Source organism: Bombus affinis, unplaced genomic scaffold, assembly GCF_024516045.1.
Source record: "Bombus affinis isolate iyBomAffi1 unplaced genomic scaffold, iyBomAffi1.2 ctg00000080.1, whole genome shotgun sequence".
Taxonomy (NCBI): domain Eukaryota; kingdom Metazoa; phylum Arthropoda; class Insecta; order Hymenoptera; family Apidae; genus Bombus; species Bombus affinis.
The window spans coordinates 431670-449591 of NW_026108828.1; the positions used below are offsets into that span (position 1 = coordinate 431670).

At 35.1% G+C, this 17922-nt stretch overlaps 1 protein-coding gene across 1 annotated transcript; it reads right to left on the bottom strand.

Moving 5' to 3' along the window:
• Nucleotides 1-1058: 1058 nt before the first annotated feature.
• LOC126927221 (uncharacterized) lies at nucleotides 1059-4817 on the bottom strand. The gene is made up of 3 exons (XM_050743501.1): nucleotides 4629-4817; nucleotides 2336-2502; nucleotides 1059-1423 (listed from the first exon to the last, which is right to left on the bottom strand). The coding sequence occupies exons 1-3, from the start codon at nucleotides 4687-4689 to the stop codon at nucleotides 1154-1156; spliced, it is 498 nt and encodes a 165-aa protein (XP_050599458.1). The 5' UTR covers nucleotides 4690-4817; the 3' UTR covers nucleotides 1059-1153.
• Nucleotides 4818-17922: the final 13105 nt, after the last annotated feature.

The following is a 17922-nucleotide window of genomic DNA, read 5'->3' on the forward strand; positions in this document are numbered from 1 at the left end:
AATTAATCGGTCGTCGAGTCGAACGTGATATTCCGGATAAAATTTTTCGATGAAAAAAGTGGAGTAAACGCGACGAACGAGCTTCGTGCTACGACTGGCAGCCACATGGAGGGATGAACGCGGCTGGAAACGCACGCGAGTGCAGCGGCGAATTGTGCGTAATTGAACGTTGCTCTTGTCACGACCGGCATACTTCAAATCCGATGGACCGATGATGGAGATAGAGATGTGGCGGCCTTGGCGACAATGTTGTGTACAATTTTCTAATGTTATGTGTCCACGAGAAAATTCCCATTCTATTGGGTTTTCTCAAAAGTTTCTTTCGTTTTATAAGGAAGTGACAGATGCACATCATTTTTTGTGTTACATTATGATCCATTTTGTTCTATTAGTAGAAAACGGATCATACAAAATTCAATAAAATAATATAAAAGAAAAAATGTTGTGCATCTATTATTTTCTTATAAAACAGACAGAGACTTTTGGAACAACCTAATATGTTTCTCATTGACATCCTTGGGAATTAAGTAGAGGATAATGGAAAAATGGAAATCGATAAAAAGTATTTATTATTATATCGAGAGTTTTAATGAGTTTTTTTTTTTTTAGAAAAGTTTGTTACTTTATACAATTTATTGGTAGTGTATTGCTATATCAATTTTTCTAAAATTTACAATTTAAATTACATTGGTTCGTTGAACGATCGAGTAATAACTTAGCAGTGTTTTAAATCTCATTCTCGTAGATTTGATTGTATTTGTAATTATTATAATTATGAGCATCGTATTCTTAAGAACATCCCCTTTTTACATTATCAATTGTTCTTTGATTTATCGACATCATTAGAACGAGAACATCATTATTATTTCCTTATTTCTGAGCTTCGTATTATCGATATCGTCGTAATTTTATTGACTTATTAATCAATATTCATCGTAATATTATTATAAAACACATAAGGAATGAAACTCTATGTACACATTTATAAAATGAAAACAGCATTTTCATTGGTAATGCGATAAATCTTATGTATCGTGTTGTTGTGTAATATTACAGTGTATGTTACAATGTACGTATAAACGCGTTAATAGAACCAATTATTCTCATCGGCGACTAAAATGATTCACGATCGTGTGTTACTTCGTCTGCAATGTCAGGACGGATACATGATAATTGTTAATGTAATTTGTAATACTAAAGCTAGAAACAGATCGATCCCTCTTATCGTCAGATCGTTCGCAGCACCGGTACCGATATTGCAAAACGATTTCTCGCAGCAAGTGGTGCAAGCGGAGAGTTTTGTTCGTTCACCGACCACTATACATCCGGAGTCGCATTTGTTAGTACACTTTCTCTCCACCGACCAAGTTTGTGGACTAGACGTTGAATCTTCGGTGCTGGTAGTGTAAGAAAATCGCTTTACCTGAAGAGAAAGAAGCAAACGTGAAAGGAATATTTGCAGATTTTAAACTTTCACGATGTTCGTTATATGACATGTCCTAGCGGATCGCAAGAGACACTCGTACGCTAAAATATAGTATTTCTTTTAATTTTGTCCGAGTACGAGCTCATTTTGGGCGGCATTAAACCACGAACTTGATAGTATCGAGCGAAAAGAGAAAAAAGAAGACTGAAAAGAAAAGATGAGAAAGAATTCTACATGTACGTAGAATGATTCTTGATACTAAAATTAAATTAATATTTGCAACAATTCCTTGTTTCACTCTGTATGACATTTCACATTGGAACTTGTAACGAACACGAGTGAGTGTGAACGTAACATATTTTTAGTCAAGGGAATATCAATTTTCCAGAATATCTCGCATCATTTCCAGAGAATACGGCTCGTTCATGGTTAATTCGGTCGGTTAATATCGATTACGGATTTCGTAAAATTTTTGCCGTGTATGTGCAAACTGTACAATTATATCATATCCAATATCATTGTTGATTACCAATAAATAAGAAGAACAAATAAAAAATTGCATTTGCATATTCCCTCAAATGTGTACACCATGTACATATGTTCCTATAAAGCGGATTCAATTTCAATAAAGTACGTAATTATTATGAAACTGAATTGATCGACTATATTGAACATTTCCAAACACTAAAATCGCGTTATGAACGAAATGAAACTGTGGCTCTATCTTGAACAGCCTTCTCTCGCTCTCGTGTTGACGATAACTAATATCGCTTTTAGCTAGCTGTTTGCTATATTCTATTTGCTTTAAAAGCACGCGATCAAAGCAAAATATCAAACATCTGCTGAAACACGTGCGTGACCTGTGTATAATCAACAAGCGTTTGAATCGCTGTTATCATTTGTCATTACCATACAGGTCCTTTTATCACCAGTGCACTTGTGCCCGAAAGTGGTGAAGTTTCCGGTCAGATTGGCGCATCTCTCTCCATCTTCCATTGTATCACACTGATGACACCATAAATCGTTTGCTCGTTCCGACGCTGCGTGAGTTCGATGTTCCGTAGTTAACAGTTGGCCTGATCATCGGACACAATCAACCGACAAATACGTATTAATTAATAGAAATCGTGATTTATCCTAGATTTCTAAAGATTATTAAAATCGACGTAGGAATCGGACGTAAGACGTTGGGCAAATCGTTGTCTACTTTTTAATGCTTCGCATCTTTCTCTCTTTTATTTCTTAGAAATTACTTCCTTCTACTTCTTCCTTTCTTTCATTTTTCAAACAAATGTGTCGTGCTTTCATTAACGTCAGATTTTTGTACATTTTTGTAAAAATAAATAGATATTAGTCTTGACTTTTACAGACACATCGGCGATATGCGTAAGATGAAATTTCGTCGCGTTCGTTGACAAGATTGCTAGGAAGATTGCGGAAAGGGATATCATCGAGGAAATCGTCTAATAAGGTGAAACATCGGTTTAGGTTTCTTATTTACAACGGAATTCTTCGGATGTTTAGCTTTTCCGTCGAATAGCGTCTCTAACGATATTTCGCCAAATTTTCCTGCTGTTCTTGCGATACGTCCGACGGTAAGACTTGGCAAGCAAAATATCGTAAACGTATCCGGAAATTACGAAAAATTTATTTCGATTTATTTCAATTAAACGTATTCCGAGAGCAGCAAACGTATTCCTTATCCATTGGCAGGTAATCAACGAAATCATACACGGGTACTTAAAAATACCTACAGTTATGAAAGATATTTCCAAGTTCGGAAAAACGCTTCCACGCAAGTTTGACCAATCGTACCAATCCTCTAGAGTTTCAGCTTCTTAACAGATTGGATCATCTCCGAAGACTAAACAGACGGTATACGACTACGTTTGCATCTATACGACAATTGGATCTACGCAAGACTGCAGATTCGATATCCACGAAATATTCTATGTATATTTCATGAAGTTAAAAATTATACTGTTTTATTTCACATCTGGTTCCAATAGAATAAGATGGATTAAACGTAATTCAATAAAATAATTTAAAACAAAAAATGTTGTGCGTCTATTATTTCCTTATAAGATAAAAGACACTTTTGGGACGATCTTATGTTAAAAATTCTCTGTGAAAGTTGATTGTAATATTCTTCTTATCTAAAGAAAAAGAGAAAATAGAAATAGATGTATTCAGTATGAATTATTTATTTTATACATAGGAAACATAGGCAAGACGGTAAATGAAAAAGGTAGCCTCGAAATGAGAATTCATCGCGAAGCTTATCACGGAAGAAAAGTCAATTAAATGCACCGTGGACGATGATCGTTGTTTACACGATTCGTAACACAAATGGCTAACACCTACGAGTGAAGGCTTCAACAGGTGCACTTTCCTCTATATGCAGTTTATATGTAGAGGAAGATCTTCGCTATAAATAGACGAAACATCGTTCCTTCAGACATCTAGTGAAAACTCCTTCAACGAAACACGCTCCTAAAACGCAACTTGCTCGTAAAACAAATAGGGCCATGTAATTGAAAGGAACCTGGAGAAAGAAAGAGAAAAATGGGAAGAAACAGAAACTTCCATTTTCCATTACAGAAACGCTCTTTGTTAAAAGAAAAATTCCTCAAATTAAAAATTCTCATAGACGAAATACCGCCATTGTCTATCCTGGCAAATTATCTTCCGTCCTAACCAGTTACCTATTCTTGACGAGTATACTCGTCACGCGTAAAAAGCAGTTTTTGCTGTTTAAACTGCAATTTCAGCGAAAACTAAAATATATTCGTAAATTTGAAGACGTTTCGACCATTTGGAAGCCAGGACCAGGTAAAACGAACAAATGAAGAGATATAAATAATTATTATGAAAAAACTATAATACAGCGTGAACAAAGTAGTTGTTTTGTCCTTTCTAACGCATTTTAGTCGCATTAGTCGCAACGGCTAACTGGTCAATACATTGTCGAGTCGATCAACTTTGGTATTCCGATCGTATCGACGTGAAAATCGGCGTGACGAATAAGGCGCAAGAATCGTTTTCTTCTCTCGCAAATACCGAAGATGGACAACGCGTATCGGCGAATTTTTAATTTCAGAAAAATGTAATTTGATTCGTGGCGAAACGTGTGAGAAACGCGTCGAATTAAAGAGGCGAAGGTTTAAGCAGCCCGATAAAGCGAGTGAAATGCGAGGCTTACCATTGATGCTTACGACCATGGAGATAGACGCGACGATCAGGAAGTACGTGACAGGGTACATGTATCGGCCATGTTGATAACGTCTAGCGCGTCACATTCGAAAATAAATTCGGCTGTTTAAATTGCGATCGGCTGATGTCATTGGCGCATTGATCGCATGCTGGTGTATGGCAGCGAGCGCGTTGCGACGCAAAACGAGCGGATTTGGGTACAATAGGCAGCCATATTGAGAATAGCCGGAGTCTGCGCTGGATGGGTACAGCTGCTCCAGAAACCTTGAAGCCCAAGGAAAATCAATATCCATGGCAGCCGGAAGGTCCTGTTCGTTCAGCGGGAACGTTTGACGTCAAAGTTTCTGCGCATTCGCATCACACCCAGAAAAAAGAAAATTCACTGTCACTGAATCAATGATTTGTCGACACCGCAACTAAAATTCAACTTACAATGCCTCGAAAGCTAAAATAGTCCGACACTCGTCGTAAAAACATCTTTCGTTTCGTACGTTCATTCGAACGAAATAACTCGTCTGCAACTGTGGACCGAACCATTTGAATTTTGCTCGACGAGTTAGAGGAAATCTTCGAAATGTGTTATTTAAATCTTCGTTACAGGTCCAGCTAGAAAAGTTGTAAAAAGCTACCTTTACTTTCTTCTTCGCTATTCCGACTAATTGTACTTCTTTCAACATTTCTTTACACGTCACCTATTGTTAATCTTCCCAATTCTTCTAACTCGTAAAAAAAAAAAAGAAAAAAGGAAAGAAACAAATTGTTTGACTCAATTTTTGAAAAGTTATTCTGTTTTAAAGAACGCACCAACGCCTCCTATAGCCCGTTACACGAGACTTTTCGGGATTTTGTTCGTTTTGTAACGAAACACGACTATCCCGATCACATTGGTAGAATTTGAAATCATCCTGAAAGTGCAAATGTAAAAGGCAGAAAATAGTTGTGGCGAATATTTGGGGGGAAAAATAGTACATAGTATAGATAGGTATTTTGAGCGTACAATAAATATCAAAAATTATTCCATTGAATATCGAGACGTATCGGTACAACAGATAATTGACTGTTTAATTAATTTCGTCAAATTAATTTCCTCCACGAGATACACCATAAAGAGCTATCTTCAACATGTTATAGACGCTAAATACTGTCCCATTGAACATTGAGATGCATCGATGTGATGGATAATTGACTGTTTAATCACTTTTGGAATCTCTGCGAAATATACACTCGCACTAAATATCTTGTTACTTAAAATACAATATAATATGTAATATGCGATATGTAATATAATATGTAACATACACGTACACACGCGATATATTTATAAAGAAGCACGTATCAGAGTTGGAATAATTTCGTGAGCAACAGTAGACGGTAAATGTAATTTGCAAACGACCTCTTTATCAAATATCGATAAACGCGATCGATATGGAAGGGATCAGTGCTTATGCTGGCCAAATATTCCGTCATCATTCAAACATCCATCGAAACTAATCCCAGTACATACCATTCGAATAATCGAGTAACTTCGTTATCACGTATGATACAGTGCAATTACTTGATTGCAATGATATCTCAACGATTATTAACAGATACCAAGATGTCTCGACAGTTGCAAAAATCTTTTATAAATAAATTACACGTGGCTCGCGAAGCTGTTTCAACGTTGCTGGAAACTTTTTGCGTATATGATATACGAAGCATTTCGAAATGATCATTGCAGCACTGTAGCGAGACACGCCTAACTTGATCGTATCGGTGAAATTTCAAACGGATTTGGAAGTGTGCATAGAAGTTATATTTATCAGGGACACGTACTTTCCAAAAATCATCAAACTATTCGAACAGTCAAGTATTATTTAGTATGTTAATAAGTAATACTCTTAAAGAGTTAGAAAGAATAAATTTTCGGAAAATGGAACAATTTGACTTTCAAATGGCTCGTACGTGATGTAATCATCTGTTTGATGAACTTTTAATTGCTATCGTAGATAGGATCGTAAAATACTACGAATGTTACAGACATTGTCGTGATTTTCCTATAAAGTAACACACGACGCGTAGTCCGTTTGATGTTCGATTTGCTTGGCTCTTGTAATCCAATTTCAATAAAATTGTACAAAATGCACGTGATACGAAAGAAAATATAAAATATACAAAAGACTCTTTACTTCTCTTTTTTTTTTTCTTTTCAATCATATCCTCAAAAATATGAATTTGCATCAAAATCTACAGTCTAATTAGAATATTAGAAAGAATATTCAGACAGACGATGTATATAAAGGAGATACAAATTACGACGATGAGAGAACTCGCAAGATATTTGTATCTGTGAAATTGCAACTGTAATAAATATCTATAAATATCTACGCCGATTAAATTTTTGATACACTTCGGATTCTCATCGGAAAACCAGTAATAACATATTTCTATTTCGTAATATATTTCTGATATACAGAGGATGCTCTCAAAAATATATACACCCACTTTAATTAAATGGTATCGTGAAATTGCTGCATCGTATTATTACAATTTTTATACAAATCTTCCTTTCCTTCAATTTTGTGTACATTTCGGATGTATTCCTTTCTTTTAATCCTATTAATGGATCGATAGATTTAATTTTATAAAATTGATTTTTTGAATATTTATACATTCCATATCTTTTTAAGCACCACGTCACATGATTCTTTCGGTAGAAATAACTGCGTAAAATTACATTTTCTCTGTACCTGGGAGCTTTTGCGCGGTGAATTTTATACGATCGAAGCCCCTTTTTCGAGTGGCGTGGGTGCTTCGGCATGGGAAAGTGCCTCTCCATTATCGTTTTAGCTGGCTGTTTCCATTTGTATAAAATCGTCGTTATTATCGTCTTTATCACAACGAAACCATCCCATTACATCAGTGTATTTAAGGTTTCCCCACAGTTACCCCATCATTCGAGCAATCCACGTGCTTTACATAATTCTCAATATCACGTTTCCATTTTCTAACATCTGTGACTGTAGCTTTTCCAACGTCACGTACTCTTGATGAATTCTATCGCCGATTCTTACACCACCTCCCACGTTTTTAATTAAATTGTATTTTCTTTCTGTACGACTGGAACGTTGTTAGTTTCATACCAAATTCTTACTTATCGGAATTCTATTCTATTCTATTCGAACAGAGAAAAGAATGTGTAGGTTTTTTAAAAAGAAACTGTTTTTTCGAGCTATCGCGGGGAGACGCGGTCGTTAGAATACGCGTCAACGGGAGTCGTAAATTCCCGTTACGATTAGAATGATCGACACCACGAATAGTTCGATCCCCGTATTTCGATTAAGATAATAGGGGTGATTCAGGTATGATAACACTGTGGCTCACAGAGTTAAAATATATATTTCCAACACTTAGTATACACGATTGAATAGATATAAACACTTAATAACTTATCACGCTGCAATAATATAGATATGAAAGTAACACGGTATGAGACTTAATGTTAGAAGTTAGATCTTTGACTGTGGTAGGAAATTCTGAGAGATATAGAAACGGTGAGAGTTATAGGGAATGCAGGAACTCTAGTCACCGTGAGAGACGATGGAAAACTCTGAAGCTTATTCTAATGTGAATACGGAGGAAAGCTTGGTATGGGTGTGCCCTTTGAACGAAGAACGCGGATTCGTTGCTTACATTTTTAGTTAGTAAAGTGAGGGCAACAATCCGCGATGTCGATTGGTTGGGACCAATGTTAGGAAGGAAGAGAGGAGGAAGAAACCTCCTACCAACTTGGGTCCTAGGCGACATTGTTTACAGGGAAACTCAGATTTTTCGTTAGGTATATCTCCGCTTTCTTCGTAATTCTTAAGAGCACATAATAAACCCAAGGACCTTTCTAAAAACCGGCCGAAAACTCTTCTGGAATTAGAAAGTCTTTTCTGGCAAACAGATGTGCTTAGACCATGTGTGCGAACAATGCAGCTAGAATTGCAACTTTATAGTGGGTCCTTGGGCCTCTGGAGTGTTAGAAGGACGGCAGATAGACCGTTGGTTGGCAAGCCGCGCGGGATGGCGTGCAGATGTGTTGCGCGACAGAACAGAAACTTATCCGTCACTGAGAAATGTTAGGTTCGACTGATAAAACGTACAGACACCAGAGTATTCGTGGGAGCAGTCGAACATCAACGATTCTACGATCTCGGCATATTCCACCTCAAACACGATTCCGTAAAATTCAAACTAATCGTCCAGCGAGCTGTTCCATGTTTTCCAAACTGAACAGATCGTGAGCATCGGCCAGCGATATGGGAAATGAAGATAATTTCCAATTGTTCGTAACATCTGACGATCATTCGACTTAAAACATAGTCCTCGCGGTCGCGGCAAACAAGTTACGCAGGCAATTTGTCAGCTGTCGAACGAGAGAGCTGGCTGGTTGTACTGCGTTGAAGCAGAGCGATTCGAAGAACGGCAGAGACGCGAAAGGGAAGCGTTCACCGAGAATACGTCCGTTTCGTCTTTCTCGTTAGACGGTGGAAATGAATTGGCGATTTCACCATGAATACTACAAAGGAAGTTAACGCTGTAACTGGCGCGAGTTTCGCGTGAAACGTAGCCTTTGACGAGGTGAAAGCCGGTTTGTTTGCGCGTCTCGCCGAACAAATCCGATAACTAAAATTGTCTGACGAAATTGTTTTACACGAGCCGTGTTCTCGGTAACGCTAGCGGCTATTTAATCAAAATTGTCGGCCGCGTTTCTCGTTGGCCGTTCGATCGACCAACGTGTAATTAAAATGATAATCTTAATAGATCCTCATGGACATAGATAGCGAGGCTGGCAGTTGGCGAAGCGAGCTAAGCAAATAGCGAATTATATCGCGTGTTATAACTGGATCGTGGAAGTTTGCGCATATTTTTACACTGATAAATTAACCCTGCTGCTGATCCTCTAATATTTCTCGTTCGATCTCATCTATTACAAATAACAGATACGTAAGACAACATAGGAAAATATATAAGTAAATAGTATCGCGAATAATTACGAATAATTGCATTCATTTTCGTTAAAGGTAAATTATATTGTATTTACGTGCCAAGGATAGAACTGAAATTGCCGCTGATATTGATTTATTCTTGTTAAATTTCAATGTCAGAATAAAAAAGTTTAGCAGTTAGCGGTTGCGACCTCTTTGAAAAGCGTGTACCTAAAAGTGTGTCGCGAACAGTAAGCGATGGCGAGTATACTCGTCGAACACGGAGTACGGGTGGCTGTTATAATATAGAATTCAGTTGTTACGAAACGACTGTTTTATTTTTCAATTTAGTACTGACGGGGCTCGTCGTAACGTAAAATACTGCCATCTCTTCGTGACGAGTATACTCGTGGAAAACAGCCAATTGGTTAAACCAGGACCAGATCACGATACCGTTTAAAGATGAAATTTGTAGAATGGTTAGAGTTAGAGAATATCGGAACTTTGTATTATTATAACGTTTACCATCGCTGCGCTCTCGATATTAACCCTTAACTGCTGCTCTGGGACTCCCAGACGATATAAACATCCGCGTAACTTCGCTCTCGAGCAACGCGTGATGTCAAGTAATTTTCAATTAAGTCGCCCCTTATGACTATAACTTATAACTTCTGATCTTTGTTCCGTATAGGAGTAATTGAGAACGTACAACTTTCCTTTCGCTTTGTTTCGTCTTGTCCATTATGGATGAAAATGCGATTATAGTTACGAAACGAATCATTCTTCGTTGATCGCGATACAATGGAAATGTTTACAGCGAACGTTCCCGAGTGCTTCGAATAAAGAAAGAACGATGCAATACGATACTCTTTGACTTATAAATAACTTTCCTTTGAGACCAATCGGTGGATCAATTTTCTGGCTCCGCAGACGCAATGTTACACGTAATCCTAGGAATCGTGAAGTTTTCAGTCTTTTCTAATATTATTTTTCAACTTGAAATTCAATCTATTGGACGTAGGAATATTTTTACTGTAAACTATTAGAAAAATGTCCATCGTATAATCGACGAGCATCGCGAGAGTAATATCCAGGCTTTAAATTCTAAAGGCTCGTTACCGTACAACTGTAGTAGGCAACGTCGTTGCTCTAAACACGTACGTAATTTTGTTCACATTGTATAACCGATAACTATTTTCTTTTTATTATTTCTTTTTATTCGAATGTCCTTCAGCTTTCGCTTTACCACCGTACATCATCCCTACGTCATGCACCGATACTATTTTTCTTTTACACTGTGACACTTACTTGTCTGCTTGACCATGCGATCCTGATCATCATGCAAATGGTCTAAGACTGTTGTCGTAATACTCTACGGAATAACTAAAATTGTTGTATCGTTCTAACACGTTATAGACTTTATTAAAGAGGAACGTTTACTCGATAGAAGACTCAGATTCATGAAATAAGACACCGGTTTTCCCTGACGCCACTTTACGATATAAATAATTAAACTTTTTCTCCCTCGTATATGGAAAGCTTAAAATACTTTTCCTGTATTATCTATGCCAAATCTCCTGTCAATTTCGTTACTAAAATAAATGTTACAGTTATCAGCAATAATCGCCTGCACTCGACTATACGTTTCTTTAATTAAAAATTTATCAAAGCGAAGTCTTCGATTCTTTAAATTCTGCAAAATTTGATGAAACGCGCAATGACTCGAAACTTCCGACGAGTAATGTACGCGAAAGACTCTGTATACTCGTTAGGTCGTTCCTCAAACGAGAAACAGATCGAACTGTTCGCGTTCGAGTCAAACGTAAAGGGAAAAGATTAAATTTCCTAACTTTTCGTCGATAGGATCTTCATCGACGTTTATGACAGTTGACTTCTCTTAATTAGCGAAGCTTCAAGCTTTCGATATTTCCAAGTTTCAATAATTCTCATTCTCCGTTCGCCTTTCAATGACCGTTATTAGCGTGAGCGTGTGTCAATAATCAAAGCGAACGATGCTCTTTTGAACCTTCCTTTCCTCTTCCATTCGTCTTCCTTTTCAGAACGGAATAATGGCTAGATCTACTTTACTCGTTGCGCTGATTTAACGAGTGCGTGTTTATTCTCTCTTTATTCTTCGTCTGCTTCTGCCCTCGCGTCTGTTGAACATCGATTCGATTGCTGAACTCGACTGTGTGATTCTCCTATCAGGAACGACATTTGCGTCGGAATATACATGTTACGGTCGTTCTTTAAAATTCTTCTAAATTAAAAGTTCCTTAAAACTCTCCTAGCTGCAAAGTTCTTCTCCTGAAAGAGTCGCGGTAAACGTGGATATCCGACGTTACGCGTTCGTTAACGAGCATCTCTTATGTCGAATATTACAAAGCAACGATTTACCCAAAATATAGAAATATCTTCCGAAATAGCGGACTCATCGTTAGATTATTAGATCGCGGATGTTCGTGCATTTGTGGGAATTTTAAAAATGCAAAAGTCCATGAAACGTTTAGGAAACGTAGAGGATGAAATAAATCTCTATCCGTTTCGGTTTATTCAGTCGTATTCGTGAAAGTAGCAAACTGCACGAACATACGTATATTATTATTATTATATCTTGTTTTTGCGAAAAGCATTTCTCTTGCAAGCATTTGCCTTTTATATTTCTTACTTTTGGCGTTCCGCATACTTATAGGAAATTGCAGCTTAATCGTTGCAATAAAACTTATCGCTTTCTATTTTCCGTTTCTGCACATCTTCGCAAATTTATCGTATTAGCGACGTGAAGTATAACGGACGATTGATCGTAAATTGAAATCACAAATTCCCCATCGACCATTTCACAACAGACTGCCGCAGTTGCATGTTTTATAGGGGTGAATAGCCGCAGAGAAATCGATTCCAGTTCTACAAGGGACAAGTGTTATTGCTTTCATTTGAGCGCTCTGCCTAAGTATATTGTTCGTGGATTTACTGCAACAATGTTTGGGATTCTGAATTACAACCTCCCAAGAGAAAACTTCGAAATGCTCTAAATATCTTATCGGCTACTTTCACGTAATGATATATTTGTTTTTTGACAAATAAATAAAGAAAAGAAAAGAAGAGTAAAATACACATCGAGAGTATTTTACCTGGAATACGTATTCAAGGATTATTTGCAGATTTTTCAGACCAAAGATACTTTTGTAAAGTGTATAATCATTTATCTGGAAAGTATTAAAAGTACTTCGTTTCTAGTAGGATTATATAATATCAATATCGTATTTAGGAAGTTGTGAAATTGCGAACTTATTAATAGGAAACACCATATAGATACAGAGAATGAAATTACTGATCGATACGGAGGATATTAATTCATTTAATATCTTGGCGATAGCAGATGATCGCTTTGCAATTAATCAGTACTCTGCAATTTATAATTGGATATAATGCAGTTAATTATTTAAATCAATTGTTACGTGTATAAAGATTGATAGCAGGTATTTATAACTTTTCTGCGATTTTCACATTAAGCATGATGAAGCAGTTGAATGATTAATTGATTCTCTTTAACATAGCCATGAGGGAGACGAATTTTTTTAAAAAGAAATATTCTCTTACCAACTACCGTCGGTAAAATACCGAGCGTAGGATTAAACTGTTAGTTGTGAAAACTATTAATATTAAATTAACGTTCGTTGGGACGATATTCGTTGGAATTATATTTTCAAAGTCTCATCTTTATGTATACTACCTGAAGTATAATATTTCTGCAAATAGTGAAATATAAAATAGTGAAATGACGATGTTACAGTAAAAATTGTTTTATCGTACAAAATTGAATATCTTTGTGTATTTGCTACGATATAATTATTAAAAAGAAGAAGAAACTTTCGATCATGAGAAAGATGGAATATAATGAAATATATTCAGACATTGAATAAAAATTTTTATTTTCATTTCGGAAGATGGAACGAACACGAAATATGCAGCAAATTTTGCGAATATTTCAAAATGAAGGAACTGCGCAAATATAAATATTTGCAAGTTAATTGCACTTAATATGGAACACCTGACTTTAAAAGCTTCCCAAAAACAGAAACATGCTTTTCTTTTCAATTGCTTTCGAGAAATTAATAAGTCCTTTCTGTGTCGCTTTATAAATTCTTTTAACATCGATATTACGTTTTTTTCTAATATTAAATTCTAACAATTTCTTACAATTTTTCAGCTGAAAGTTGTATTAAAATAATTTTGGCAACTGCTGAAAATTGTTGAAATTGTTGCACCAAGAGCGTAATTTCTGGGAAAAAAGGGTCGATGAGAACTCAAATCCTTCCGGGACTGTTTTACTGGCTCTATTAAACAAACATGTTTAATGATAAATCATGCAAAAAGTAATATTTTTTACGTTCATTATTTAACACGACTCTCAGAAAAATTTTATAGGCTGTCAAACGTAACAATCAACTGCATTCGATCAACATGCTTTCATTTTTAAGGAAATATTTCATTTATTATTTGCGTTATTACTTTAATAAACGTTTGCTATACCGTTAACGTTCATATCTATAAACCAACGTTTACTTACAGCTTTACCCTTACATAACGTCAATCTTCGAAAGAATTACGGATTTTTATTATACAATATATTAATCTTAGTTATTATAACGTTAAGTTATTAGCAAAATTACAAGATTGAAGTTACCAGAAGAAAAAAAGCGAGGTGTTCGTTTCCTCTTTTACAAATATAGAAGAGGAAGGTTGCTTAAGAATGATTAAAGCGTAAAATGAAATTCTAATTAAATAAACGCCGTATTACCATTTTTCTACTATAGTTTCGAGTAAATTCCGCGCACTAATCGTATTTCTCTACGGCACAATAATAACATTCTGTTAATCAGTCTTTGAAATGTCACCGCAAATGTTCCATGTGCAACGTGACGTGTATTCCGCGATAATTTTCTTAAACTATATGAAGTTAACGTTTATAACATTCTATAAAGTAATAAGCAAACAAAATGAATAGCCTTCATCACGCTGTATATCCTGTTTGCATATTTAATATTAATATCAAAGCTTCCATGCAAAAAGATGTTGTATTTTGCAAGCGTATTTTATTACCGAGTGCATAATAATTCATTAACAATCCCCACGATTTATCGTCACAGTACGAAAGTACGTTCAATAATTTACATTCTGTTTTTAAACAGCCTGTTGTAGCTATACTTTGTTTTCACGTATTTCAAGTAAACATATCATCGATAAATACACCAGTACAAACGCTATTATATCGATGCAAACGTTAAAACATTTTCATCATGGTGAAATGTATTTGGTACATCAATTTTAGCGAATTCAATTAATGTATGACTAATGTTAAGCATTTACTTTGATTCGTTGAGTTGTAAGAATGAAATTAATTAAAATTTCCTTCAATCAAGGTAGATGTAATTTTAACAGAAAATTCCATTAAATTTCTATAAGTATTTCTAATGGTTACTCTTATGCCTATAGATAAAAATTAAAAAGCAAACTATCCTATAAAAATTAACAGATAAGATTATTTTTTCCTGTTAATTTCTATGCCATAATTGCCTCTTCGATTCCCTATTTCTCTACGATTTATTCGTCTCGTACACAATTTTAACGTAATATTTGTAACAACAGACAGAGATACTTAGTTAGATTTAACACGATTCTTTTTTTCGCTTTTGTTAAAAAATTATTCGCAGACCGCAGCTCCTCCTTCGATAAATTTTAATTCTCATTACGTGTACGTACATAAAACGTAGCGAGTACGAAACAATCACAGAATAACGTGATCTTCGATGAGATGCGATGTTTTAATAAGTTCTGATAATAGATGCATCATTAAATATGTAATTGGAAATGGTTGTTAATCGCGAGCATTAAATAATAATGTAATTTGAAAATAAATTAAATTCGATATATTTATACCGAATATATTAAAGACGTTTTAACATCGACATATTCAACATTTACTACTATTTTCCAGGCACAATATCTTCTTGTCGTTACGTATTTGAAACCTCCATAATATCTGAATTTATTTTAGCGGACACAGCAGTATGTAAAAGTTTTATTCATTACATTAATGAATAAAAAAAAAAACAACAACAAATCACGAGTATCTTCGTTAACTTACAAGATACGTATTATTAAATATCCAAAGAACAATTCTAAACAATTTTGCAGAAATAACATTCCAAACAAATATAATACTTATTAATTGATATATTAAATTCGTCGGATGCAATTTTTTAATCGCACATGAAACAAACGTATATTTCTCATTTCGTTGAATTGTTTTCTACATTTAAATTATTCCTGGATAGATGAGAATTATACGAAACTCACGAAATAAGGAAATAAGCAAAATAAAAAGAAAAAAAGAAGAAAAAAGAGAAGAAACTGGTAGATTTCACTTATCGTTAAACTTATATTCTTAAACCAAGTTAAACTTAGTTCGCCATCTTCGTGATATTACGCAATTCAACAAACTGTCAGATGCAAATACAACGTTAACATAGAATTGTAACGATAAAAGTTATATTCGAAGTTATGGTAATCTCTTCTGCTATGACTCATCATTGTGCAACTGTAACTTATAGCATTAACAAATCTGTATTTTCAGCCACGTTTCTAACTATAATCGTACATTCCATGTACATAAGTAATGTCCACATTGAGGAAGTATAACGCTTAGTTAATAAATTCGAAACCACATCGTTCGCGTGTAGTCCACGTGAATTATATTTGAATTGTGTTAAAATGGCAATTTGTAAATTTTATAGGTCATATCGAAGGGATTAAGGATATTGAAGGAGAATACATAAATATTCGAGTCGCGTACATAAGTCTTAATATTACGAGCATAAATCTCCAAAATCTTCCGAATCTCCGTCGTATCTCAGCCACGTGAAATTATTTTTCATAATCTTAGTACGTTATTGATCTACGATATAGTAAAAGTTCTATACAATAAGTAATAAGCTTTATACAATAGCTCGTGGTTGATAACTCCGCGTTAAATACAATTTATGGCAACAAAATTTTATCCTATTCTAACAGTTCGTGGAAATAAAAATCGACGGACTTATGCAACTTCCAGTTGGCGAACAAATTAACGCAAGTTTCCAACGAATGAAACGCGAATAATGGGCCAAGGAATTTCCGACGATATGAAGAATTAGGTAACGTTGTCGGAGAAGAGTGCGCGAATGTAATACAATACCTTGGAAAAGTAAAACGTTTCTTTTAATAATGTAAATGGGCTGAAAAATATTGCGGCAGAAGCGAGCAATTACTGATTCTACGTGAAAAACCGAGTGGAAAATGTGGAATAAAATTTGTAAAAATTTCAGTACACCGGTTAAATCCTCAATTTCGATCCTCGGATGAAAAAAAATTAATTGTAATAAATCATACCAGGTGTTTTTCCTATCTTTCTTATTTTTCACGTAGAATCACACTCTGTGTTTCTATTCGATCTATTGGCCAAAATCTATAAAATTCACGTGGCGATCAACGTATCGATGCATTCTGTCAATTAATAAAAGAAGATATAGCTTAACGTAGAATAATCTTTTTTATTGCGATAGTGATGGAAATTTCATTATCGAGATTAATCGTTACCTTGTTGAAAGTCTGATCGGCGCTATAGCGAAAGAGTAGTTAGGCGAGCGGAATCACGGCGTGGAATGGAAAAGCGTGAGAAAGTAGTCTCATAATGTAATTAATGATCGAGGAATCGAAATTCTGTCGTATTTTACAGCGAGGATAAGAACTACTCAAGCGACAATCGAATGTCACTTAAGCGCTCTGGAGATGGAATCAATTAGTACTTGAGTGGCGTTAATTCTTGCGCGAAGATCAATTCTCGCAAACTATTCGAAAAATAAGGATTAAAAGGTTTTTACATAGGGAAGCGTAGGATTGAAGCTTAGGATTTAATTTTGACGCGAATAAATGAAAGTTTAAGAATCGAGATTTAATTGAAATAAAAGTAGGATCGTTAAATTAAAAAACGTGAATAATTCTCAATTTTTGTCGCATATGAAGTATAGACACAAGTCCTTCAAATAATAAAATATTTAACCAACGTTAAATATTTAACTATAACGTGAAAGTAATATAAATGTAAATGAATATCGAACATTCTGAATTATAACACCAATTAATCGCATGCTAATTAATATTTACGAATCATAAGCGAAACACGATGGAAAATCGAAATTCGATATATATATTTCGAACCGTAAAAATAAGATCAGTAGAATGAACATGAGTTGGTGTACACTAGTTTTTTATTAAATGAAAAATAATAGA